This window comes from Micropterus salmoides, unplaced genomic scaffold (assembly GCF_014851395.1).
Source record: "Micropterus salmoides isolate LMB-PRFRI ecotype aquatic unplaced genomic scaffold, ASM1485139v1 Ms_hic_scaffold_11, whole genome shotgun sequence".
Classification (NCBI taxonomy): Eukaryota; Metazoa; Chordata; class Actinopteri; order Centrarchiformes; family Centrarchidae; genus Micropterus; species Micropterus salmoides.
This window is the reverse complement of record NW_024040152.1, coordinates 35,683,144-35,710,694: the sequence shown is the minus strand read 5'-3', so window position 1 is coordinate 35,710,694 and position 27,551 is coordinate 35,683,144. Positions and strand designations below refer to the sequence as shown.

Below are 27,551 nucleotides of genomic sequence, written 5' to 3'. Positions count from 1 at the left end.
GGTAAAAGTCCACAACAAACAGATGAAATCTTCTCTCTTTTCTCACAGCGCTCCCAGATTCCCAAAACGTGCTGTCATAGACCCACAATCTGTTCCTGGGCTCCACGCCCTCACATCAGGCGTCTCCAAAGAGAGCTTTAAAGACTGAGATCATCACAGAGAAACGGTGGCCCCTGGGGTCTGAGGGGCCCCGAGCTGCTGCTTGTGTGGGTGGGGGGTCTAAACAGTTAAACAGCTGAATGAGATCAGAGCTGCTCTCTGAGGGTCGGCTGCTGTTGTGAAAGAGGGCGGCGGCTGCAGAGCTGCCAAGACCAAGACTCAACACAAATCTGCCTAATGTCCCCCTTAAACCACCAGAACCCCAGTCCAGATGTCCCCCTTAAACCACCAGAACCCCAGTCCAGATGTTCCCCTTAAACCACCAGAACCCCAGTCCAGATGTCCCCCTTAAACCAACAGAACCCCAGTCCAGATGTCCCCCTTAAACCACAAGAACCCCAGTCCAGATGTCCCCCTTAAACCACCAGTACCCCAGTCCAGATGTTCCCCTTACACCACCAGAACCCCAGTCCAGATGTTCCCCTTAAACCACCAGAACCCCAGTCCAGATGTCCCCCTTACACCACCAGAACCCCAGTCCAGAAGTCCCCCTTAAACCACCAGAACCCCAGTCCAGATGTTCCCCTTAAACCACAAGAACCCCAGTCCAGATGTTCCTCTTAAAACAACAGAACCCCAGTCCAGAGGTCCCCCTTAAACCAACAGAACCCCAGTCCAGATGTTCCCCTTAAACCACCAGATGTCCCCCTTAAAACACAAGAACCCCAGTCCAGATGTTCCCCTTAAACCACCAGAACCCCAGTCCAGATGTCCCCCTTAAACCAACAGAACCCCAGTCCAGATGTTCCCCTTAAACAACCAGATGTCCCCCTTAAACCACAAGAACCCCAGTCCAGATGTCCCCCTTAAACCACCCGAACCCCAGTCCAGATGTTCCCCTTAAACCACCAGAACCCCAGTCCAGATGTTCCCCTTAAACCACAAGAACCCCAGTCCAGATGTTCCTCTTAAAACAACAGAACCCCAGTCCAGATGTCCCCCTTAAACCACAAGAACCCCAGTCCAGATGTCCCCCTTAAACCACCAGAACCCCAGTCCAGATGTTCCCCTTAAACCAACAGAACCCCAGTCCAGATGTTCCCCTTAAACCACCACTCCAGAAAACCCGTTTGACCTTCTGTATCCACCAGGATTCAAACCTGAAGCTCAGACTTTTCCTTTCCCCTGCAGCTGGTGGTCTGTGACCACACAAACGTTTTGACGCTCGCTCCTCGCCACAGAATTAGTCTCATATTTCTGTTATTGATCACAAAAGACCAGAATCCCTCGACACCCGAACCTGAAGCAGCTGCGAGGCTCCAAACGACCAGAAACAAACAGTGGAGCTTCAGCTGCTGCCAAAACCGTAGAACAGTAGAATCTTTGCCGCGTTTTGTTTAATTGAACAGATATTAAAGCTGCACCTGGCAGATTTACAGTGAGTACTTATACACACACGCATACTGCATAATATATATAAAGTACTTGTACTTGTGGAATTTGGGGCCCATTTCACTGCTGCTACTTTTTAAACACATGTAGCATAAGATTATAAATCTGGATTACCTGCAGAGGAGCAGTCAGAACTGAACATTAAGGTGGGTTCATTAAAAGTGGGACATTTGAGCATCAGCTGGAACCAGTAACTTAAAATCAGCATGTTTGTCCTGTGTTTGCTGAAGGTGTGAGCTGGACTCGGACTTAACGTGAATAAACAGGTCAAATGTTTGTTTATCTGTTATTTCTGCAGGGTTTTTACCTTTTAAATCAATAATGTCGGAGACGAAGTGACTCAACACGCTGAAGCTCTCATCTGATCAACGAGGTCAACATTTCCAAACTTCATTTATTAACTACAACATGCTACTTTCTTACTCCACTCTTGAGTTACTCTGCAGATTCCCGATTATTAATACAAAATATAAATGTAACTAATAAATAATGTACTAGATCGGAGTACTTCTTCCACCACTGTACATATATATATATCTTTAGGTAGTATAACTGATTGGGATGATCTTAGCTGTTAGAGTCGGACCGTTTCAGCCTGAGCCGGGATGAAGGTGTTGGGACGCGCCCCGCATGGACAAACAGGAGGAGCATAAAAGACCGTTTAATATAAAATCAATAAAATGAATGAAAGGATCAGACTCTGGTTCCATCAGCGGCTCATTAACCGGAAGAGCTTCTTATAAACTTTTAGAATCGGGAATAAAAATCCTATTTTAATTTGGAACAAACTCCCAGAGACATTTCACCCCCCCTCCTGCTCCCCGCCGACCTCCCGGCTGACCGCTGGACGGTGTGGGTCTCCTTACCTTGGTCGCCATCTGTGCGGGTTTGCTCGCCGAAAAAAGACACACCGAGTCCGAGAGACACCGAGCTGAGACTGACGGGGAGGAGGGACACGGTTTCCTGCTGGGAGTCACCGAGTCCTCCCACTGCGCGCGCACACGCACAGGGGTGGGTTAACTCGCTACAACAAAGCAGGAATGTTGTTTGTTTAGGAAGGGAAACTTTCCTCGTTGCGTTTTGAAACTACTTTGACTGGAGTGTTTGTTTTTTGTCCGGCTCTGCATTCAGCTGCACGAGCGTGAATGAGCTGGAGCTGCGCGCGCCTTTACGCAGGAGAGCTCAAACCGGTGCGCTCGTGCCAGATATGAATGAGTTGGGCAGATAGGGGTCATTTCCGCCGGGGAGCCACCACTTTGTAAAGAGCTCGTTCAAAATGTTGAATGAAAATGCAACAAGAAATCTTATATAACAAATTAAATAAGAAAACATGCACTGCAGTTTAAATATAGAAGAAACAGATTTTCCAAAAAACTACAAAACAATCTCCTTTATGTTCTGTCATATTTTTTAGTAGTTCCCTTTATATAAATAAAAACATTTCCAACATTAATTGGTGCAGAAACTTTCTGCAGAATGCAGGAAATTGAGTGTTTAATGCTCAAAATCTCAATCTCATGTATTTCAGCATTGAATATTTCGTGACTCATCATCTCGTATCTCAGGTCTTTTCATAAAGAGCAGGTCTAGACCGTACTGTGATGAAGCCCAACAGTTCCCACCGAGAGCAGCACCAGGCGACAGAGGCAAGGAAAAAGCAGGGAGCTGCACATGCTCAGTTCCTAGTTAAGGACTACTAGCCAATCAGAAGCAGAGTAGGGCGGGTCAGCGAGAAGCCGGTAAACAGCTCGGGTTCAGCCGTACTGGAGCGAGAGTTTCAGAGCGGTGAGTTATTAATCTGTATCCATAAAGTTTTAACTGAGCTCTGTCTCTACATCACAGGAACAACTTTCTGTCCACTGACTGCCTGGAGGGTAGCTAGTGTTTGGAAGGGAGAGGAGAGCTGTGTGCTGCAGCTCGCTGTTTCTGAGGGCGTGTCGGAGTCGCCGCTCGGCGAGCGTTATATGAGGCTGTTTAGCTTTCATCCAAGGAAGCGGCTGGACTACAAACAAGCTGTTTTCAGTTCAGAGCAGAGTTTTCTGTGGGAGATGGGAACTCACTTTGGTCTTTTTCACTTTGCAAACGTGTTACATGCACAAAAAACGTGATGTTTTCAGTCGTTTTAACACAGACGGAGATCTTAGTGTGGATGAAGCTTCAGATGCAGATGAAAGCTCCAGAAAAAGAGTTCACTTTTTCATTTTATGCTTTATTGACTTTAATCACAGAATCTGCTCACACTAACAGACAGTTCTGAATCAGGGTCTGGGGGACTGGGTCCTGGAGGGTCCTGGAGGGTCCTGGAGGTTTGGGGCACAGTCCGGTGTGTGTATGATGACCGTGTGGAGGTTCTGGTCCTGGAGGCTGCAGGTTATCTCCTTGGAGGTGACGGAGTAGAAGGAAGCGTCGCTGTCGTCTGACCCGGGTCGGTCCTGGTACGCCATGTCTGCTTCACTGCCAGCAGCGAGGGTGGGAAAACAGATGTTCTGCTTGTTTTATATTTACAGTTACCTTCTGCTGACAGCAGGAGGAATCGGCGCTCAGACAGTCGTGTCCTACCTGAGCTCAGAGTCAGTGTCGCCGCCGTCGCTCTCTCCTCCATCGTCTGCTTTTGCCGTTCTGACTCGCCCGGTCGCTCTTTGGCGCGTCGCCGTGGAGATCGCCCTCTTCATCAGTTTCCTGCCGCGGTGGTCGGTGATGTGACTCGAGTTCAGAGCTGCAGAGCACAAACTCTGCTGCTCGTCGTCGCTGGAGTCGCTGACAGACACAAAAAAACTGTTTTTATATCCAGATAATTTATTTATTTCCCAGAAGCACTTTTGGCTGCTCAGTTTCAGTTCAGGGAAGATTTCAAGTGTATTTTATAGCGAAATCATCAGCTGGTTAAAGAAACAGACACTACAGTCTGAAAACACTTCACTACATGTCAAAGAACTGCATTCAAACCTTCCTTCAGTAAAAGTATGTGAGTATTATCAGCAGCATGTACAGTATCGCAGTAAAAGTACTCCTGTTGCACTAAATGTTTCTCTGGTATGTCTGAATACTCCTTTAATTTACTGCAGCTGATCTGTTAACTCTTTATATCCTGTCAGGCAGTTTAATCAACACATTCTCTCCCACAACTCGTCACATGTGGTCAGACCGCTCGGCGTCGCTTTCTGTCGTCAGTTAATTCACGTAAGTTAAGTAACGTTACACAACTTATGTAACCTAAAAAAACCCTGTTAAATTCACGCACTGGTCTCTGGTCTGGTTGAAAGTCCAGTTTCTGGCCCACCGTCGCCCCCACACACCTCCTAACTCTTCTGTTAATCCTTCACCGGCCTGTAGCGTTCAGAACGGGTGTGTCCATATGTGACGGCTTGGGAGTGAGCATGTGTTGTTTAATCTGCAGCAATGCATCATGGTCTATAAGATCATCACGGTTTGTAGCGTCGCTCAGTGGAGAGGAAGGTAATCTGTAGAGTAACTAAAGCTGTCAGACACGCGCAGTGCAGCAAAAAGCACAGTGGTTGTATTGAGTTATAAAATATCAAAGTACTCAAGTAAAGTACAAGTACCTCAAAATTGGACTTAGGTACAGTACTTGAGTTACATCCCACCACTGTCTGTAATCCCATGATCCCGTGCTGTGCCTGAAGCTGAGGACAGTCTGACTGTAGCAGCAAACACTCACAGCTCCTCCTCGCCGTCTTCCTGGAAGGTCAGAGGTCGCGTGCAGACGACACACGTGTTTCCCAAACTGTGGAAACATGGACGACAGTACAGGCCTGCAAAAACAAGACGGCGGCAGCTCGTAAAAAAACCAAAAGACACTCTGGCAGGATGCAGGGAGCTGAAACCTTTCACCAAATATGACACTCAGCGTATCTGCGGAAACATTTAGGAAACATTTGGACGTCTGTGACGTTAAACTGAGTCACAAGGAGAAAGTGAAGATGAGAAACAAGAGAAGACTCAGGAGTCAGCCGACTGGTTTACACCTTTAACACCGAGGCCCCGCCCACACCGAGGCCCCGCCCACACCGAGGCCCCGCCCACACAACTCTCTTTTAGTTTAAAAACGCAGCTTTAAAACCAGTTTGATCTCCGTCTGCAGCTAGTGGCCGTTCAGGTTCATGTAAACATGAAGCAGATGGTCTGTTCAGTACTGCAGACGAAGACCAATCAGGTTTGATTTTGCATGGACCAATAACGAGCTGGGACGGTTACTGAATGTGGCGGCGGGAAACAGACTGGGAGTCGTCGCAAAGTAAATATGGCGACATGCAGAGCACAAGTGGAGGCTGGAAGTGTTATTTGCACTGTACAAATATTTTAACAGCAAATCACAACTCAGCAGCATCGTGTTTCTGCTTCGCATGACTTCTGTGACCCGGTCAGAGAGCCGAGCGTGAGCGTCGGCGCCATCGTTTCTAAAGTTTTGCCCGTCTGCACTAAAACGCTCTCCAGAGTTTCAAAATGAAAAACAGGTTCTGCAGCGTTTTCAAACTTCTCCCTTTTAGGTCGTCGTTTCGGCCGTGTTAGTCTGGACGGGAGGAGCAAACGTAGCGGTGTGGGCGGGGCTTACTGATCACCACGCTGCGTTTCACCTCGAAGCCTGTCTGAGGGCTGTAGTTTGAGGAGTTACGCTGTGGAACTACTTGTTGCTGAACAGAGAGTCTGTGCAGCGTCTGAGGCTCTTTATAAACTAACTGTAGCTACAGAACAAAATAACTTTTACTATTAATAACCAGCATAAAAAGCTCGGTTCACCTTTCTGTCCCTCATCAGAGGCCTTGGTAATTAATAAAAGGGACATGAGATAACTGTTGTGAACTGAATTCAGTGTGAGGGACCGACAGATACCAAGTCAGCGGCATCCTTTATCCGGATTTCCTGTGACGAAACCTCATAAGGTCGACGGGAGAGATCTTTTCTGCAGGAACTCATCTGTACCTGCTGCTTTTTTTCACGCAGTTTTATTCTTCTTTGGTGTTCTCAGGTCAAAGATAATTCAGGGCATGAATGTGACGTTTAGCTGCTGCTCAGCTGGATCCTTGTGCGTCGCTTGGTTAAAGCTGAACTGGAGGAAAGTTCCTGCTGCTTCACGAAGGGTTAACTGGCCCCAGGTCTGTTATCTGTCCGACTTCAGCTGCGTCAACAGTTAGAGCAGCAGGACACGCCCTCAGCACACACACAGTTCACTCCAACAATGGATCAACGCTCCGCTGCTACAGAAAGGTGACGGATCCTCCCTGACGCTGATAAAGTCTCCATCCTGCCCCTCAGATCGTCTCCACATCAGGAGGAACTTCAGATTCACATTAAAGTCTGTTAAACCTCTTCCTCTCTGGCAGTTCCTGCAGAGCCCCGCCCTCTTCAGGTGATCCTGCACACCATGGTGCCACTACCGAGCGTGCAGGGCAGTCAGCGAATAGAAACCCACAGTGAGCAGGACTCTGCTAAAGGGTGTAAAAGTGAGGTTGAAATTTGCGCTGGGCAGCAGTAAAATATTTTATCTCATTGTTCTGCGCAACATTGAATAATGAATTCTAAAGTAGTGTATTGTCACTTTTAATTTAAATGTACTGCGATATACACAAAAGTGCAGTAACGTGGTTTGCAAACACTTAATAAGGAGCTTTTTCCCAGCAGTATTTCCTTTACACAGCAGCAAGAAAATATTTCTGTTAAATCAACTTAAACATTAATGTAATCAAATCAAATATTAAACCAAAGCTGTTTGTCTCTGCCAGGTTCAGCCAGGATCAGGACCTGATCAACACCCCCCCCCCCTCCTGTGACTCAGGGTTTGACTGGATTCAGAGCCAGCGAGCAACGGACTGTCAAAATAATAATAATAAAAACTGCGTTAACGTGGGATTAAATAATTGTCGTGCCCTAATAGAAACAGACAAACGCTGACGATCACAACTTCATCATAATGTAAATTAGGAAGGCCGATTGTGCAGCAGCTTATTTCTGTTTTTATTAGGTCGCGACCTCGAGTAAGACAGGAGCAGGGAGGAAGTCAGGTGGCGTATAAAGATTGACAAAGTCAACCCGTTCTCACTTCCAAGGCCCAGTCCCAGTGTCCCCCCTGAGCCCTGAACCCTCACAGACTTCACTGACGTCACTTGGAAAGTGGTTGAGATTAAGAGGCTGCGAGGGCTCAAAATGCTGTAAACAGGAACAGGACGGCGCTTTGCCACTTTATCACGTTACCTTGACGACACTGAAACACATTGCACTCTTTATTTTATGTTTTTGCCTGATGTTTAAGACCTGTTCCACCTAACAGGTGAGGTCAGGTCTCTTAATCCTGACCAAACGTGATTGCTGTTAGATTAGATGGTGTCATGTTACACATAGGGCTTATTTTCTTCTGTCAGTCAGTATCTCGATATTTGCAGATGTTTTTTGGTTTATAAAATGTCAGAAAAATAGTTTTAAATAATGTCGTTTCCCAAATCCGAAGGTTTAAGAAGCTGGAATCAGAGAATTTGGACTTTTCTTCTTAAAATTGATTAATCGATGGATCAAAAATAGTTTTAAATAATGTCGTTTCCCAAAGCCGAAGGTCTTGAAACGTCTTGTTTTCTCCACAACCCAAAGATGTTCAGTTTACTGTCACAGAGGAGGAAAGAAACCAGGAAACTTTTCTTCTTAAAATTGATTAATCGATGGATCAAAATAGTTGGCGATTAATTAAATAGCCGACAACGTGACGTTCCCCTCTCTACCTGACGTGGCCGTTAATGATTATCAATAGCTGTTATTAATCGATCAGTGCCTGCAGATAACCCCGTCGGTACCTGAGCACTGCGGGACGTCACAGGCGGCCATGTTGTCCTGTCTCCCCACCTCACCACAGGCCAGACAGCTGACTGATGACAGAGCCAGCAGGTGAGACAGGCGAGCACCTCCAGGTAACCTGAGACACACAGACACTTTCTTTTAAATAAAGATAAAAAAGCATTTCAGTCTGAGAGCGGTTTGATTTAAGGCTTCAGATTGGATCCTGCACAGGGATTTTCAGGTCCTTTACTGTAGTAAAAGTACTAATACCACACTGTGAAAATACTCTGTTTGAGTAAAAGTACTGCAATAAAAATGTTCCTTCGGTAAAAGAATATGAGTTTGTTGTAATTAAAGTATTAAAGCAGTGAAATGTCCCTGTCCCCAGCTGTCTCATACGGACACATGGTTAAGACCCGTTGGTGTCGGTCTGTAACGCATCGTGAGGCCGTCGCTTATAAACGCTGAAGGCAGGAGAAGGATATTTAACACAAAAGTCTGGGTAAGGAAGTGGACCTGAACCCGGGCCCAGGAGGCCGCCGTTTGTTGACCCTGAAACAAAAAATCCTCATTGGATATTTTTATTTCAGTGACGTAAGTTAAATAACGTAGATATTTGACTCCAAACCATCATTCTTTCCTAAACGTAACCAAATCGCGACGTTTCACAACGTTAACCACTAGTTTTATTTTGAAAGTCTAAAAGGACGCCCTGCACGTGGAAAAGTGACGCCGAGGGGTGTATAAACTCAAAAGTTGTCAGATAAATGAAGTGCAGTAAAAAGTACTTTGAGATTTGTGGCAAGAGATTAAAATACTCAAGTAAATTACAAGAATCCTGAAATGTGTGCTTATGTACAGTACTGAGAAATGAGTTTGTACCGCAGCAGCAGAGTCTGAAGGCGACTCCCTCCTCCTCCTCCTCCTCCTCCTGCTCCTCCTCCTCCTCCTCCTCCTGCTCCTCGGTCAGCTCGGCTCCTGGCTGCAGACCTCCTCAGGGCTTTCCCCACCGCCCTCCTCTGATCCAGGATCTGCTGCCGGAGGAACTGGATCCTCTCCTGACGAGCACACAAACAACAACGACAACACGCCCAGTCAGGTTCGTGTGTCACTTCTTCCTGTGGAGGATTTTCTCACAGACTCTGAGCGACGACAGAAACTCTTCACTGCAGACGTTCTCTGAATGAAGGAGTGCAGGAGAACAGACCCCAGAGCAGCAGCGGGTTTGTCAACACGAAGAGATAAATGTGTTGTAACGGCAGGAGAAGCCTGAACGACTTCATCTGAAGCTCCAGCCTGCAGCAGTTTCAGCTGACACAGGAAGTCAGGAAGGAAACACAAACTGTAAAGACGCTGTTAGAGAAGAAAACTGGACCATCTTTGAAACAAAAGGCTGAATGTTAATGTCTATGAAATAAAAAAGAAGATAATTCCAGTTTCATGTGTGCTGACATGGTAACTGTACTGCAGTCAACTATGGCTGACTGATAACCAGCCGTGCACAAAGTACACAAATCCTGCACTTAAGTGAAAGAACCCTCTCTAAATGTTACCGCACTGAAAGTAGAAGTCTTCAACTTAAAGTTCTACTTGACTCAAAGTACAAAAGTAGCTGCTTTTAAAAAGTATTAAAAGTACCATCTGTTTGGTTCAGAGGTCACTGACACACACACTTTTTAACAAACATTCATTCATTAAAAACAGGTTTCAATAATACTTCAACTTACTCAGTTAAATTTATGTGTCAGTGCGGGGTGAAGTATTCACATCCTTTACTTAAGTCAAATTGTACAAATGAAAATGATTACTAAAGTAAAAGTAGAAACTGCTGGAGTTTAATTTATAACTAAACATCATATTTTATAAACTCTGAAGCTGTCAGATAAATGTAGTGAAGTAAAAAGTATAATATCTTTTCTGAGATGGAGCAGAAGGACAAAATACTCAAGTAAAGTACAAGTACCTCATATTTGTATTTAAGTCAGGGTCGTAGGACTGGGTGGAACAAGGGGACTGAGTATCGTAAACAAAGACAAACGAAATAACCAAAACTGAAGTAAAAACGAGGCTTTACAAAAAGAACGATAACTAACTAAAATGAAAGAGTCTTTTAGTTTTCATTGGACCTAATTAACCTACATTTGGAGTGGATATATAGGTCAGGAGAGCCCGGGGTCAGGGCGCCGTCTGGCCGCAGCGTGGCGACCGCTGTTACGAGGACAGCCCCATGTAACGTGAGGGGGGGGGGGCTAAAGTAGCCGGGAGACCCAGGTAGGGATCAGAGCTCGTCCTGCTCCGGGTTAACTGTCTGCTGCTCATTAGATCAGCCAGCCTGTCTGTGCTTTTAACATGGAATCTATTTTCTGATTAATAGAGGTTTACATTTTAATGTAGCCTAACTGCTTTCCTAGAGACGATGTTTGAACGTCTCGGGTCCACTGGGTAGCAGGATCAGGGTAGTTTAGCTCTGAGGCTTTTCTGTATGTAGGTTAGAAATTATACTGTAGATGTAGCATGTGCTTCATAGATTCGTAGCATTTATTTAGACAATATGTTCAAATATACATTTGCTTAGTGTTTGGGCCCCTACAAGCTTCAGATAGCTTACAAAGGTGTCCCTTTTCCCAAATCTGCATTATATCTAATGATTGTACTTGTATTTTAATGCTTGGTGAATAAACTAAACTGGACTGAGCTTGGCATCCTGCAGCGACAGAGACTAAAACTAATAAAAACTAAACTAAACTAGCAAATTCACGTTAAAAACTAATTCAAACTAAACTGAAATTGAAAACAAAAAGTCAAAACAGATTAAAAATAAAAACTGATACTATAATAACCTTGCTGAGTGTGCAGGGCCCTCACGTGAGGAGGGTTCGCAGAGACATTAGAAGGAATAGCAAGAGGGGCCCCAGAGAACGCCACAGGAGCCGCACGGCGAGCATCATGCTGCGTGTCACACAGAGAGGTTACTGAAGTAAAGGCTGCGTTCGGTTCAGGAGCAGAGTTTCTGTGGGAGAAGTTTCACTTTGCAAACCTGCTACATGCACAGAAAAGCAGAATATGACCTCTTTACTGGTTCAGTGTGAGAAGAAAAATGTAATTGATGTCCTTTTGAAAACTAATGAAGTAATTAAGGCCTAATCTTTGTTTCACTTTTATTCCATTGTTGATATTGTTCCTATTCCTCACATAATATCATGTTGGAATAGTATAACGCAGAGTGTTCTTTGGGATAAAGTGTGGTCATTATTGTTTAAATATTTGCTTTCTAATAAAGTGAGAGAAGTTTCGTTTAAATTGATTCACTTGTTCTACCAGGCGAAATCTTTCTTTAAAAGACATGAACGGAATATTAAAACTGTCTGCAGACGTGCAACGGAAAATGTTTCTGGTCAGACATGTCGGAGTTCATTCAGACTCGTCTCACTCATCATAAGAAAGGACTTCACAACAAATCTGTTATTCTTACTTTGCCAAATACCAAATCCACAAATGGGAATGTGCTGGTTCTGAACCATCCGCCCGTCTCTCTGAGTGAACTCTGCACAGTTTATATTTAACACTTGTGACCTCATGAAGTGACTGGTGGTGGAAAACCTTAATGAGTCCGTTTTTTTGTACCCCAGCAGAATGAAATGTTGTTGTGGTGTTTGTGTTTACATGTCTGTGCCGACATTGTCAGTCAAGTCCTTCATGTTCTGTTCAGGCCTCGCTGCTGCAGCTCAGAGTCCTGGACTGTTTGTCAGTTTCAGGGTTTCAGGGTCTCTCTGCTCTGCAGGTCTCGGTCTGGACCAGTTCAGACCTGCCTCCTGCTTCCTCCGCTCAGACTCTCATTCTGCAGATTCTTCAGATGCCTCTGTGCAGCTGTCACTTCTTATTTAACCTCCCATCCGAACATTTTCTTTATCACGTTGTTTTAGTGAGCAGCTTAAAGAGGATTTCACCTCGTTACTCACCCCGTGCTGTAAAACCATGAATACATCGACCTCGTAAAAACACCCCTTTATTGTGTGTGTGAGGGGGTGGGGCCTTCTTCTATTTGCTGTGATGAGGTCGGAGCTGATGGATCACATTACATCATCTTTGTGTCTCTGGCTGTCGTCCAAAAGCCTCCAGGAAGCAGGTTTGTGAAAGACGCCAAAATAAAAGCAGCTTATAAAATTAGCCTGCGGTTTTTAAACTGTGTTTGAAAATAATTTTATATTTTTGACTTTCCCTTTGAGGTAATTTGCTGTGTTGTGCTCTGACGTTTCTCCTTGGTTAAAAGATTTTCTTTTTAAATCCCATTTTGTGGCTGCTACCTTTATTCTAAGTACTGCATGTTAGTACAATTTTATGGTACTTGTATCTTACTTGTGTATTTTCTTCATGTCACTTTTTGCTTATCAGAATCCTTTTTACTGCGCCACGTTTGTCTGACAGCTTTCCTTTCTTTTCAAATTAAGATGTTCACACACTAAATATCCCCGCGACCCTGTACGCAAGGTAAGCGGTTGACGATGGATGGACACACTAAATATATCATGAGATTATAAATCTGATGTTTGGGACGTTTGGGTTTCACAGTGAGGAGTCTCAGGTCTCAGGGGCACTTCAGCAGGTAGAGGGAGGTACTTTATTGTCTCCTCTGCATTTAACCCCAAGAATTGGGAGCAAAGGGCAGCTGATGGCACTGGCTGGAGAACCTAACATGTTTTTAATGGTGGGGGAAACCGGAAACCTACATGCAAACTCCACACATAAAAGCCCGGGATGAACAGGGTTCAGACCCGGAACCTCCATGCTGTGAGGCCACAGTGCTATCGACTGGGCAACTGCAAGTAAAGTACAAGAATGAACCAAGCAGGAACCACCAGGTCTGAAAAGTGAAACAATGCTGAAGCACCTTAAACCTGCGTCCTCTAGCGGCCAGCAGGGGGCGACTTAAACCTGCGTCCTCTAGCGGCCAGCAGGGGGCGACTTAAACCTGCGTCCTCTAGCAGCCAGCAGGGGGCGACTTAAACCTGCGTCCTCTCTAACAGCCAGCAGGGGGCGACTTAAACCTGCGTCCTCTCTAGCGGCCAGCAGGGGGCGACTTAAACCTGCGTCCTCTCTAGCAGCCAGCAGGGGGCGACTTAAACCTGCGTCCTCTAGCAGCCAGCAGGGGGCGACTTAAACCTGCGTCCTCTCTAGCAGCCAGCAGGGGGCGACTTAAACCTGCGTCCTCTCTAGCAGCCAGCAGGGGGCGACTTAAACCTGCGTCCTCTCTAGCGGCCAGCAGGGGGCGCCTTAAACCTGCGTCCTCTCCAGCGGCCAGCAAGGGGCGACTTAAACCTGCGTCCTCTCCAGCGGCCAGCAGGGGGCGACTTAAACCTGCGTCCTCTAGCGGCCAGCAGGGGGCGACTTAAACCTGCGTCCTCTCTAACAGCCAGCAGGGGGCGACTTAAACCTGCGTCCTCTCTAGCGGCCAGCAGGGGGCGACTTAAACCTGCGTCCTCTCTAGCAGCCATTAGGGGGCGCCTTAAACCTGCGTCCTCTCCTGCAGCCAGCAGGGGGCGACTTAAACCTGCGTCCTCTCTAGCGGCCAGCAGGGGGCGACTTAAACCTGCGTCCTCTCCAGCAGCCAGTAGGGGGCGACTTAAACCTGCGTCCTCTCCTGCAGCCAGCAGGGGGCGACTTAAACCTGCGTCCTCTCTAGCGGCCAGCAGGGGGCGACTTAAACCTGCGTCCTCTCCAGCAGCCAGTAGGGGGCGACTTAAACCTGCGTCCTCTCCAGCGGCCAGCAGGGGGCGACTTAAACCTGCGTCCTCTCTAGCGGCCAGCAGGGGGCGACTTAAACCTGCGTCCTCTCTAGCGGCCAGCAGGGGGCGACTTAAACCTGCGTCCTCTCTAGCAGCCAGCAGGGGGCGACTTAAACCTGCGTCCTCTCCAGCAGCCAGCAGGGGGCGACTCCAGCGGCTGCAGAAAGAAGTGTGATTGTATAGAAGTCTGTGAGAAAATGTTTCTACTTGTCAGCTGATTTATTCCCTCAGTAAACACTTTCCTGATGAGTTTCTGGTCTCAGTCGCTAGTTTCAAGTCTTCTTCAACACAGCATGATGTTCATTTAGTAAATTATGGTCCCATTTAGAGGAACAGAGACCAGGAAGCAGGGGAGGCTTTAGGGCGGGGCTACAAGCTGACTGACAGGTCGCTACCATGGCGACCATGATACGGTCCTGAGCTGAGTGTGTGTGTGTGTCTGTGTGTGTGTGTGTGTGTGTGTGTGTGTGTGTGTGTGTGTCTGTGTGTGTGTGTGTGTGTCTGTGTGTGTGTGTGTGTTTTTACCAGCTCTCTCTTTGGATGATATGAAGCACAGACGAGTCGTCTGCAGCGCTGCACGAATCCTCCGCTCAGAGAGACCAGCAGAGCCAGACCCAACAGGAACCCTGAAACACAAACCAGAACCAGTGAGACCAGCAGAACTTCTGCTGAGGGCAGCTGGAGGGTAAATGTCTTGCTCAAAGGCCCCTCTGCAGGGAGCTGTTTGTCTTTTGTAATCAGCTGTAACATTTTATTTATGTCTTATTCAACATTGCGACACCGTAACTAGAGCGTGAAGAACAAACTAGCTGAGAACAATTCAGACTCTCCTGACTAAATATGAACTGTTTGATTAACGGTTGGTTCAAATCAAAGATGACTCATGTCTCTCGCTGCACTCATTCACACACACATTCATTTGAACTTAGTTTATTCTTTTAAAACTGTATATATATATACTGTTTTATATTGATGCCTTGTGTCCCCTCTTGATGCCTCTTTATGTGTAAAGCACTTCTTATGAATACCCTTGTTGTCATAAATGTGTTTAATAAACAGACTTAAATGGAGACAAAAGTTTTGGAAGGCCGCCATGTTTGTAGTTCTTTTGTGCATGGCAGTTGCACGCTCCCTCAAAACTTGTGACATCTGTGGCATTGTGCTGTGTGATGGAACTGTACATTTTGTGGTGGCCAGCCTAAGGCATTTTATTGTGGCCAGCCTAAGGCCTTTTATTGTGACCAGCCTAAGGCACACCTGTGCAATCCCCACGCTGTCTGATCAGTATCCTGCCACACCTGTGAGGTGGATGGATTATCTCGGCAAAGGAGAAGTGCTCACTGACACAGATTCTGACAGATTTGTGAACAATATTTGAGAGAAACAGGCCTTTTGTGTCCATAGAGAAAGTCTCAGATCTTTGAGTTCAGCTCATGATGAGTGGGGGCAAAAACAAAAATGCTGCCTTTATAATTTTTTTCAGTGCATAATATAGTACACATAAAGCTTCTGAGGTGCATTAACAGGCTATTCCAAGGTGTTTACTGTAGAAATGTGTTTCATTTCCTTCCACTGCTGTAGAAGAACTTGAAATTGTTAACTGATTATTTTTGAAAATGTTTTTTCTCTTAAATTTACATTATTTCTCACTTTTACTGACCTAAACTTTCTCTTAACTTCTTTGGTTATTCTTTGATGTATTAACTTTTGACCAGAATATACTGTATATAATCGGGTTTTCAACGGTGACACTCGACAACACCAACACACACCTGTAGGAAGTGTTCGTTATTTCTCTCAGCTGTCAATCAAACTTTATTTACATTCGCCCTCAGGTTCAGATCTGATCTGAAGATAAAACCTTGAAACACGCCCAGCTGTCAGTCCACACAGAGATCCAGGTTGTGAAACTACTACTGGCTCCTTTCCACAGCAGGAACTTTTTTTATGCACTCAGAAACTCGACTTCCACTTCAGCTGCAGGAACCTGGTTCCAGTTTTAGCTCCACACATGCTGACTTCTACTGAAGGGATATTTTCTGTGCAGGACTTTTTTACAGAGTGAGTACTTTTACATTGTGGGGTTAGTAGTAAACTTGAGTAAAAGTTCTTAATACTTCTGCACCACTGCAGCTATGATGTGACATCGTGTTTGCACTTCTACCAACGCCTTCTCACTCACAGGTTGTCACATTTGGGACACATGGTCAAGACCCGTTGGCGTCAGTTTTGAACAGAGAAGTCAGAGTGAGGAGGTGGTTGGAGGGCCAGACACTGGACTTTGAACCAGGAGGCCGGTGTTTGTTTCCCGTGTGAAACAAGAACTCAACATTAAATGTTTTTACTGACGTCATGTAGGTTACGTCAGTCGCATCAGTTTTGCAAGTAACATTACTTAAGTTACGTAAGTTAACTGACATACGTAACAAAGTTATTTTAACCTGAACCGCAATCTTTTCCTAAGCCTAACCAAATTGCGATATTTCACATTAACAGGTTCTTTTATTTTGAAAATCTAACCGGATGTTGTATATTTATTGAAAACCGGCACTAAAGGGTACCCAGGGCGTTAAAAAGCGACACTAAAGGGTCAGACTCGTACCTAGGATGAAACATTTGCCGTAGCTCGGCTCTGAAGGCTCCAGGAGACACTTCCTGCTGATCACAGTGATGTTTCCTCCCTGGAGGACGTTAAACGAAGCCACCACGTCTCTGAAGATGTCTGAGGCGTAACCTGATCCGTTCACCTGCAACGCCACCATGACCGGAGCTGAAGGGACAGACGTTACCACGGTTAACTTTTGTTCAACGCCACGGTCATGTTCATCAGGAGGGGGTTCTCACCTCTGGCCACGACATCAGCGGTCACCTGGTGGTGCACCTGATCCAGCATCCAGAACACCAGGAAGTCCAGCGCCACCAGCAGGCCCCCCATCACCAGGTGTTTGAAGACTGAGACCACGCCCACCAACACCGCCTGCTGCTCTTTTGCTGTCAGCTGCAACGACACTGGAGGAGAGACGGGACGCTTCAACTCAGTTTAGCTCAGGTTAGTTAGGTCAGACAGTTTACACTTCACACACAGGTGTACTGACATGGAGTGATGTAGGTCTTGGCCTCTCTGCGTGTGATTGGCAGGACTGAGGCTCCGCCCTGTGAGGTCACCTGTTGGTCGAGCTCTTCAAACTGAGCGCTGATGTAGACGTTATCAAAGTCGTCCTCATGGAGATACCTGCGTCTGTAACGCACCGCTCTGCACATACACACACACACACACACACACAAGCGTGTGGATGGAGGAAACTGCAGATTGACGATGGAGGAAACTGAAGCGTGTGGAAGGAGGAAACTGAAGCGTGACGATGGAGGAAACTGAAGCGTGTCGAAGGAGGAAGCTGAAGCGTGCGGACGGAGGAAACTGAAGCGTGTCGAAGGAGGAAGCTGAAGCGTGCGGACGGAGGAAAGTGAAGCGTGTGGACGGAGGAAAGTGAAGCATGTGGACGGAGGAAACTGAAGCGTGTGGACGGAGGAAAGTGAAGCGTGTGGATGGAGGAAAGTGAAGCGTGTCAAAGGAGGAAAGTGAAGCGTGTGGATGGAGGAAACTGAAGCGTGTGGATGGAGGAAAGTGAAGCGTGTGGATGGAGGAAACTGAAGCGTGTCAAAGGAGGAAACTGAAGCGTGTCAAAGGAGGAAATTGAAGGGTGTCAAAGGAGGAAAGTGAAGCGTGTGGACGGAGGAAAGTGAAGCGTGTGGACGGAGGAAACTGAACCGTGTGGATGGAGGAAAGTGAAGCTTGTGGACGGAGGAAACTGAAGCGTGTCAAAGGAGGAAACTGAAGCGTGTCAAAGGAGGAAACTGAAGCGTGTGGATGGAGGAAACTGAAGCGTGCGGACAGAGGAAACTGAAGCGTGTGGATGGAGGAAAGTGAAGCGTGTGAAAGGAGGAAAGTGAAGCGTGTGGATGGAGGAAACTGAAGCGTGTGGATGGAGGAAAGTGAAGCGTGTCAAAGGAGGAAAGTGAAGCGTGTCAAAAGAGGAAATTGAAGCGTGTCAAAGGAGGAAAGTGAAGCGTGTGGACGGAGGAAAGTGAAGCATGTGGACGGAGGAAAGTGAAGCATGTGGACGGAGGAAAGTGAAGCGTGTGGATGGAGGAAAGTGAAGCGTGTCAAAGGAGGAAAGTGAAGCGTGTGGATGGAGGAAACTGAAGCGTGTGGATGGAGGAAAGTGAAGCGTGTGGATGGAGGAAACTGAAGCGTGTCAAAGGAGGAAATTGAAGGGTGTCAAAGGAGGAAAGTGAAGCGTGTGGACAGAGGAAAGTGAAGCGTGTGGACGGAGGAAACTGAACCGTGTGGATGGAGGAAAGTGAAGCTTGTGGACGGAGGAAACTGAAGCGTGTCAAAGGAGGAAACTGAAGCGTGTCAAAGGAGGAAACTGAAGCGTGTGGATGGAGGAAAGTGAAGCGTGTGGATGGAGGAAAGTGAAGCGTGTGGATGGAGGAAACTGAAGCGTGTCAAAGGAGGAAACTGAAGCGTGTCAAAGGAGGAAATTGAAGGGTGTCAAAGGAGGAAACTGAAGCGTGTGGATGGAGGAAAGTGAAGCGTGTGGATGGAGGAAAGTGAAGCGTGTCAAAGGAGGAAAGTGAAGCGTGTCAAAAGAGGAAATTGAAGCGTGTCAAAGGAGGAAAGTGAAGCGTGTGGACGGAGGAAAGTGAAGCATGTGGACGGAGGAAAGTGAAGCGTGTGGATGGAGGAAAGTGAAGCGTGTCAAAGGAGGAAAGTGAAGCGTGTGGATGGAGGAAAGTGAAGCGTGTGGATGGAGGAAAGTGAAGCGTGTGGATGGAGGAAACTGAAGCGTGTCAAAGGAGGAAACTGAAGCGTGTCAAAGGAGGAAATTGAAGGGTGTCAAAGGAGGAAAGTGAAGCGTGTGGACGGAGGAAAGTGAAGTGTGTGGACGGAGGAAACTGAACCGTGTGGATGGAGGAAAGTGAAGCTTGTGGACGGAGGAAACTGAAGCGTGTCAAAGGAGGAAACTGAAGCGTGTCAAAGGAGGAAACTGAAGCGTGTGGATGGAGGAAACTGAAGCGTGTGGATGGAGGAAAGTGAAGCGTGTCAAAGGAGGAAAGTGAAGCGTGTGGATGGAGAAAACTGAAGCGTGTCAAAGGAGGAAACTGAAGCATGTCAAAGGAGGAAATTGAAGGGTGTCAAAGGAGGAAACTGAAGCGTGTGGATGGAGGAAAGTGAAGCGTGTGGATGGAGGAAAGTGAAGCGTGTCAAAGGAGGAAAGTGAAGCGTGTCAAAAGAGGAAATTGAAGCGTGTCAAAGGAGGAAAGTGAAGCGTGTGGACGGAGGAAAGTGAAGCATGTGGACGGAGGAAAGTGAAGCGTGTGGATGGAGGAAAGTGAAGCGTGTCAAAGGAGGAAAGTGAAGCGTGTGGATGGAGGAAACTGAAGCGTGTGGATGGAGGAAAGTGAAGCGTGTCAAAGGAGGAAACTGAAGCGTGTCAAAGGAGGAAATTGAAGGGTGTCAAAGGAGGAAAGTGAAGCGTGTGGACAGAGGAAAGTGAAGTGTGTGGACGGAGGAAACTGAACCGTGTGGATGGAGGAAAGTGAAGCTTGTGGACGGAGGAAACTGAAGCGTGTCAAAGGAGGAAACTGAAGCGTGTCAAAGGAGGAAACTGAAGCGTGTGGATGGAGGAAACTGAAGCGTGTGGATGGAGGAAAGTGAAGCGTGTCAAAGGAGGAAAGTGAAGCGTGTGGATGGAGGAAACTGAAGCGTGTGGATGGAGGAAAGTGAAGCGTGTGGATGGAGGAAACTGAAGCGTGTCAAAGGAGGAAACTGAAGCGTGTCAAAGGAGGAAATTGAAGGGTGTCAAAGGAGGAAAGTGAAGCGTGTGGACGGAGGAAAGTGAAGCGTGTGGACGGAGGAAACTGAACCGTGTGGATGGAGGAAAGTGAAGCTTGTGGACGGAGGAAACTGAAGCGTGTCAAAGGAGGAAACTGAAGCGTGTCAAAGGAGGAAACTGAAGCGTGTCAAAGGAGGAAACTGAAGCGTGTGGATGGAGGAAACTGAAGCGTGCGGACAGAGGAAACTGAAGCGTGTGGATGGAGGAAAGTGAAGCGTGTGGATGGAGGAAAGTGAAGCGTGTCAAAGGAGGAAAGTGAAGCGTGTGGATGGAGGAAACTGAAGCGTGTCAAAGGAGGAAACTGAAGCGTGTCAAAGGAGGAAAGTGAAGCGGTTGGACGGAGGAAACTGAAGCGTGCGGATGGAGGAAACTGAAGCGTGCGGATGGAGGAAACTGAAGTGTGCGGATGGAGGAAACAGAGTGAGTTCTGACCTCAGGAAGGCGCAGACGAGCAGGAGGAGACTGGCGTACACCAGCGGTTCGCTCAGCTTCTGAAACACCTGCAGCTCTGAAGAAACTTCCTCCATGATGACCTGAGACACCTGCTGCAGGGAGCTGCTGCTGTTGGCGTCCAGGTCAAAGTCCACCGAGGCCGAGATATTGAAGTCAAACTCCCGCTTCATTCGCTCGAACGCTGCAACGGTGGCTGCAAGAAGACAGACTCAGCGGCTCAGCGGCAGGACTAAGGTTGTCGATAAAGGTTAAAAACAGTCCGAAATAATGAACTCACGAGTCGCCAGATGTTTTTTCAGATGGCTGGCGATGAAGGAGGGGATGATGCAGAAGAGCTCGCCAGCTGAAACAGACAGTGAGTTTTAATGATGAATACTAAGACTCAAAAAAATCTCATTTTAATGATCAAATAATCTGTTTATTATTTCTATGATTTGTCTTTAAACGGTTGAACGTAAAAGTGAAATTGTCCATTGACATCGAGGAAGTCCAACTGAAGTCTGAGGTCTGAGACCACAGTCCTGAGGTGTGTTGATTTCTTTGCTGCCACAAAAGGGAGAAATCAGTTATGTTTTAACTGAGAAGCTAACAGGTCTGTCACTTTTGTGGAATATCTGCTATAAGTAAAATGAAAACCCATCTGGAAGAAAGACACTCAGTGTGAGTAAATGTTCAGGTAAATTTGAGCAAATACAAATTTATCTTGAGTCTTTTAGAAACATGTTTGTGTTTTAGCATTTGAACATCAGCAAGGTGTGCAGAAATAGGATCCAGCGTATTGCTAATGCTACATGTTAATCAGCTAACAAGTTGTAAAAAAAATTCTAGTTTCTAAATTTATTTAAAAAAATAAATTTATTTAAAAAAAATAAAGTTAGTCACCAAAGTTTCAGTCCAGTTAGCATCTCATCCTCAGTGGGAAGCAGTTAAAGAAATTAATAAGGGCCCGTGTCCACCAAAGCGTTTTTTTCTGATGCCAGCGTCTTTTTTCAATTCATTCCAACGGGAGCGTGACGAGGCGCTGAGCGTTTTTTTTTTCAGTCGACGAGATTTGAAAAATGTTCAACTTTAGAAAAAACGCTGCGCTCATCATTGTCACTTTTTACCCAGCCGTCCAATCACAGTGCAGGAGGGGCGGGACAAACACCGCACCAAACACATCCTATCTTGAACAAAGCGATGTGCCAACTCGCCGAGGTGTTTCCTCGCCCGCAGAATCTCATGAACCCACGTACGGAGAGTCTCTGCTCTCATGTTTCAGCCTTCTCTTCATGCAGAGCCAGCAGGCCTACGTACTTTGTGGTGACATTTTTACATTCACCAAAATTAAGTAGGCTACTTGCAGCATATCGCCTCCAAGGAAATTATGTATCATAGCAACCACAGCGTCTCAGAAAAAAACACCTCCAAAACGCACCCTAGCGCTCCCAGCTAGGCGTTTTCAGAACAGCAGGTGGCATTTTCAGCTGGCAAAAAAATCCGCTTTGGTGGACACGGGGCCCTAAAACAGTGCATGTGTAAGATAGTTCGGGTTGGTTAACTCCCGCTAAATGGCTAAACTATGCCACCTGCTGTTATAAAATTTTGCCTGCATTGAGTAACGTTAGTAATGGCAAGGAGTTATGGGTAATATTCCACCAGGTTACGTGTTCATGAACGTCCATGGACTAAAACAATGCTAACTAACATGAAAAGGACGCTAAGGTGGAGCTGGCTTTCTTTGGGTGAACATTATTTTGCTAGGAATAAATTCACTGTTTATTAAGTTAACCATTCATTTTTATGCAGATGATGATTTTTATGAGTTTTGAATCTGAGATCTCTCAGAAAATCTCTCCAGTACAGATAGCTAACTTTACCACGGAGCTGTCTTTCCAGACATGAGATGACGAGTCTGTTTTGTCTTTTGTCATAAATGCAGGTGTGTTACAGCATGTTGCTCTAAAGAGTGTGGAAATATTTAAATATGAAGTACTTTCTACTGTTTATTGGCCTCCTGTTTGTTGTAATGTAACTAGGTTACATAATTGTTTATGCATAAAATCCTATTAACAAATAACAGTGTAGGAAATCTGTAAATTTTGTTTGTGTTTTTTTTCCTCCTCATAATATTAAGAGGGACCATTTCTGTAGTTTCATTTATTTAGTTTACATGAATTTAAGTCCTGTATACGATCAACATGTCGATGTGTCAATGTACTTAAGTACTTAACTGTACTACTGAATAGAACTTTAAAACTATATATTATCTTTTTCACAAGATTTTATAGCTTCAGTATTTCACATTAACGACAAACGACATTCAGCTTGTTTCTTTTTCCAATATTATGTTAATGATATATTTAAACTCGCGTAATAAATCCTAACATTGTTGCTGGTGACGCACGTCATCTGAAAGAGATTTTTTTTTTTCGCCAGATTTTCAACAACCTTACCTCAGATTGGTTAGTACAGTTGGTTAGAGTTGGCCAATCAGAGGCAGGACTCGGCAAAGCTGGTGTCCATCACATGACAGAGAAAATATGGTTGGAAACCACATTGAGCATTCAGTCTTATCAGGCCGCAAAACACATCACATACTGCATTTCACAAGCGGAGGCTGACTAATGAGGACCAGGAAGCTGATGGGTCCTTTAAAACCAGTAAACAGAGGTGATGGTCAGTGAACGCACCGCGGGCGAGGCTGCAGAGCGGCAGGAAGCCGTCCACGATGTCACACAGGAAGTTGAACTCTCCTAGCAGGTCGTAGCAGTCGCCTCGGGCCTGGTCGAACACCGCCCGGCACTTCCTGTACGGAGAGCCCAGTTTGGCGTTACACATGTCACCAATGTCGACCAGGAAGTGGAGGACGTTCCTCAGAGTGCGAGCTGCAGGGTCAGAGGTCACAGTTGCATAACATGAGCTAAACTAAACATGAGATATTTAGTTTTATTGATTTGTTGTAACTAAATATGTACTGGATACTGGATACTGCCCAAGGACTCCTGGAACCTCCTAAAGATCCCCTAGAACTTTCTCAAGGCCTCTTAGAACCTTCAAGGTCTCTAGAACTAGGACCTAATGGACTACTGGAATCTCCTTATGGACCTGATTACATCCCTAAGAAGTCCTGGAACATCTTCAAGATCTCTAGAACTTCCTAATAGACTCCTCCTAAAGATCCTCTTAGATCCTTCCCAAGGACCCCATAACCTCAGTGCAACCTCTTTAAGGAGCCCTTGAACCTTCTCAAGATCCTTTAAAACTTCTTTAAGTACTTCTGGAACCTCTAAATGGACCTCAAGGCCACTTGGAATCTCCTTCAGACCCCTTGAAACTTCCTCCAAGACTCAAGGACCCAATAACCTCCCCAAGGACAGATTGAGCCTCCTCAGTGTCTCCTGAAACTGACTAATGCCAATCAAACGATGCGAGATTTAAATATAAAAGGTTTTCCAGGACTGACGATAAAAAGAAGCAGTCAGAGGGATGAAAGGTGATCTGAGCAGACGTAAAGATTCTGTATTTCCAGACTAAACTCAGCAGCTCTGTGTTAATAATAAACCTGCAGCGTCGCTCACCGACATGGCGGACGCCATCGGTCAGAGCGTGGATCAGGTTCTGGACTCTCGCCGCCACAGAGTGCACGTTGCTGCTGATCTCTATGATTCTGTCCAACACGGCTGCAAACAACAGAAACTGCACATCAACATGGGGAAACTTTGACTGAATCAAATGATCGTGGCTGAACTGAGCTGAATGAGAAAAATGATTTAAGTCAGCGAGATGGACGTATGGTCAAGACCCGTTAGTGTCTGTTGTAACACTCTGAGGAGCCACTTGGTGTCATAGTTCAACGCTCTGGGGGAAGGCCTGAAGCGTAACTTAAAATGCTAAAGGGAGGCGGAGGAGGTTGGGGTGGACAGTTGGCCAGAAACCGGACTTTTACCCCGGAGACTGGCGTTCGTTTCCCAAAACAAAAAAGTCAAAAATAAATGTTTTTATGCAAGCATTAAGCATTAAGCTCTCAATTTCCTGCAGTCTGGAGACATTTTCTGTACCAATTTATGGTGGAAATGTCTTTATTTATATGAAGGGAAACAAAATTCACGTGGCCGGTTACAATTCAGAATATAAAAATATTATCAAATATAATAATAATAATAATAATAATAATAATAATAATGATAATAATAATAATAATAATAATACAGTAATCAGCAGCTTGTTTTTTAAGTTACTCTTTTGGACAAGGCAGATCTGTTTCTTCTACATTGCATTTCATGTTTTCCTGTCATGCAAGTAAACCTTTCTCACAGAATTTACATTTGTACACAATTTTTGTTGCAATTTTCACAACCTTTTCCTAAACCCAACCAAATAGTGAGGTTTCACAACATTAACACTTTTATTATAGAGTCCAACCGGACGTTGCAAATTTACTTGACTGCTGTCAAAAAACTACGCTAAAGGGAGCCCAGGGCGTCAACAAGCTATGCCAAGGGGTCTTAACCAAGCGTCCACGTGTGACGGGTTGGGAGTGACATCACAGTGTAAAAATACTCCATTACGTTCCATTATTAAGTAAAAGTCCTGCATTCAAATTCTTACTTAAGAACAAAAGCGAAATTTTACTTATTTTACAGAATAATATACAGTTTATTATACTGTTGGATTATAATTATTCATGGGTTTATTATTTTAATGTTGCAACTTTATACTCTGCTGGGCAGATTCATCTGTAATAATACATCATCATTTATTTGTATATTTTGTATAAATAAACAAAACTTGTAAGTTACTTTATGTTATCAAATACGTGCAGTGGAGTAAACACTGAGGTGTAACAGAGTAGAAGTATAAAGTTGCAGAAGGTGGAAATACTCAAGTATTTAAGAACAGTAATTTATAACAGCAGTTTTTCAGTGATGTGGAGGTGGGCGGGTCTTACAGAAAAGGGGCGTGGTCGATCTCTGCATCAGTTCCTGCGTCTGATTGGCTGCCAGCTCGGCTCCACACAGCAGACTGGCGGCGGCTCGCTCCGTGTTTTCTAACGTGTTGCTGAGCGGACCAGACAGCAGCACCGAGGCGAACAGGAAGAGGAGGAGGTTCCTGCCCTGAGCTGCAACACAAGACACGAGGCGCTGTGATAGGCTGATCAGGGAGGCCACGCCTCCACCAGGAGCCCCGCCTTTATTTGAGAGCCCCAAATAAAGGTTATGTTACAGGATAAAGTGTGAAAGACACGATTACTTTTATTTTACACTTGACTTTCTCCTGTTAGAGACGTCAGTGCAGGTTTAATGTAACGCTGGTCATTTTATACCTGCGGCTGGGTTTCAGTCTCTTCAGGCAGAACGACCTGACACCTGACAGGCGAAGGACTCACCTGAGCACAGCGAGGGCAGCAGCACCATGACGTCGGCCCGGACGCCGGCTGACAGGCCCATCCCGAAGGCTGCCAGGACGGCCAGCGCCAGCGTGGTGTAGACACACAGCCACAGTGGCTGCCTCTGCAGGAAGAGCGCCGTGGCGCCGTACAGAGACGCCAACAGCAGCCCGGAAACAAACGGCACGAGGCGACGCCCCCCCTCTGACAGGTGACCTCTGACCTTCCCCCAGCTGCTGAGGCCAGAGCGTCCCGCCGACCTGGTGGACGGAAAAACGACGTCAGCAGTCTTACTAGTACTCATTCAAGTACACGTGTTGTAGGCTGCTAGTACTTAACTTGAGTATTTTCTTTTCAGGCTACTTCATCGCTTCACAACATTTACCTGACAGTTCAGTTACTTTACAGAGTCAGACTTTTACACACAAAACCTACAAAGAGATTATAAAAGAAGTTTATTCAAGTACAGCTGACGCAGTCGATTGATGTCAGGATCAGGTGTCAAAGTCATAATTTAATGAAAAAACATTTCCTGTTTCCAGGTCGGACAAAACAAGCGTTCTGAAGGGGGTCACACCAAAAAATCAGTCGATCTAGCTGAGCGCTCACTCACCTGTTCAGTGCTCTCCTGACAGCCAGCCTGACTCCGCCCCTCTCCACCTGGACGCTGATGCCTCTTTTCATCAGGTGTCTTTTCCTGTTTCCAGTCTTCATCCTTTACTTCAGCCTTCTTTCATACAGTCTGTCTCAGGTGTTTTCACGTCTCCCTGGAGACCAAAAGAAACCTGAAGCTTCCAGAAGCTCCACCTGACAACCAGCAACCCTGAGACTGGACTGACATCATGACTCACCTGCGCACACCTTCGCCTCCTCACAGCAGTACGTTCAATCTTCTTCTTCTTCTCAAATACAACATCTCCAGCTGCATCTGTCTGACCGTCTGTGTCTGTCCTCCAGCTGTGCAGAGGATCAGTTCCGCCGTCCTGCCTTCTGTCGTCCACCGATTCCTCTTCAGCCAATCAAAAGAGTTTCGGGTTGCTCACCTGCTCCTCAGGGCGCTGTTGGGGCAGTGAGCGGTGCAGGTAACGTCCATTACTAACCCCAACCCCGGAGTCTACAATTCCTCCTTAACAGGCTAATGTTGTTATCACTCGTAGCATTAATGCTAAGAATTGTTAGCATTCTCTGTTGTTTTCTTTTCAAATTGTATTGTTTTTTTTTATTTAAATGTTTATTAGAATTGTTATTTTTTAATTACTTATTTTTTGTATTCTAAAATGATTTGAAATGAAGTTTTATTTTAAATTATTTTAAATTGTTAAATGATTTATTTACAATGTCCCATTTCATTTTATTTTTATTATAATAGTTTAGTTTTTGCATTATTTCATTATTACAGCAACAGCTATTATTATTTATTTAAATGTTTGCATAGATGTTTCATAAAGCACTCAATTTTATCAAATTAAAGTAATTTTTTAATTGACTACAATTTAAAAATCAATTTAGCCAGAAAAATAAAGATGATACTGTTTTTTATATATTTGTTTATTAAAATATATTTCATTTTTTGTATTACTTATACTTACTAATTATTATAGCAACAGCTATATATATTTTATATATAATATATTTTTTTATTTTTATAAATATTTAATCAACTCTATTTTCATCTATTTATTTTAATATGAAAAATAAATCACAAAAATCATA

At 45.4% G+C, this 27,551-nt stretch overlaps 1 protein-coding gene across 3 annotated transcripts; it reads right to left on the bottom strand.

Moving 5' to 3' along the window:
• Positions 1-3,739: 3,739 nt before the first annotated feature.
• dcst2 (DC-STAMP domain containing 2) lies at positions 3,740-26,802 on the bottom strand. 3 transcript variants are annotated; one of them, XM_038712400.1, is made up of 17 exons: positions 26,690-26,802; positions 26,452-26,605; positions 25,839-26,098; positions 25,401-25,571; positions 24,031-24,132; positions 23,143-23,337; positions 20,748-20,813; positions 20,450-20,663; positions 17,213-17,370; positions 16,962-17,126; positions 16,720-16,887; positions 14,643-14,743; positions 9,217-9,392; positions 8,352-8,470; positions 5,231-5,324; positions 4,111-4,308; positions 3,740-4,005 (listed from the first exon to the last, which is right to left on the bottom strand). In XM_038712400.1, the coding sequence occupies exons 2-17, from the start codon at positions 26,550-26,552 to the stop codon at positions 3,810-3,812; spliced, it is 2,484 nt and encodes an 827-aa protein (XP_038568328.1). In that variant the 5' UTR covers positions 26,553-26,605; positions 26,690-26,802; the 3' UTR covers positions 3,740-3,809. The 3 variants fall into 3 exon arrangements, 2 of the variants coding, with proteins under 2 accessions (XP_038568328.1, XP_038568329.1); XM_038712401.1 differs by having other exon boundaries at positions 3,811-4,037; positions 26,690-26,800; XR_005443514.1 differs by lacking the exon at positions 3,740-4,005 and having other exon boundaries at positions 4,184-4,308; positions 5,115-5,324; positions 26,690-26,800.
• Positions 26,803-27,551: the final 749 nt, after the last annotated feature.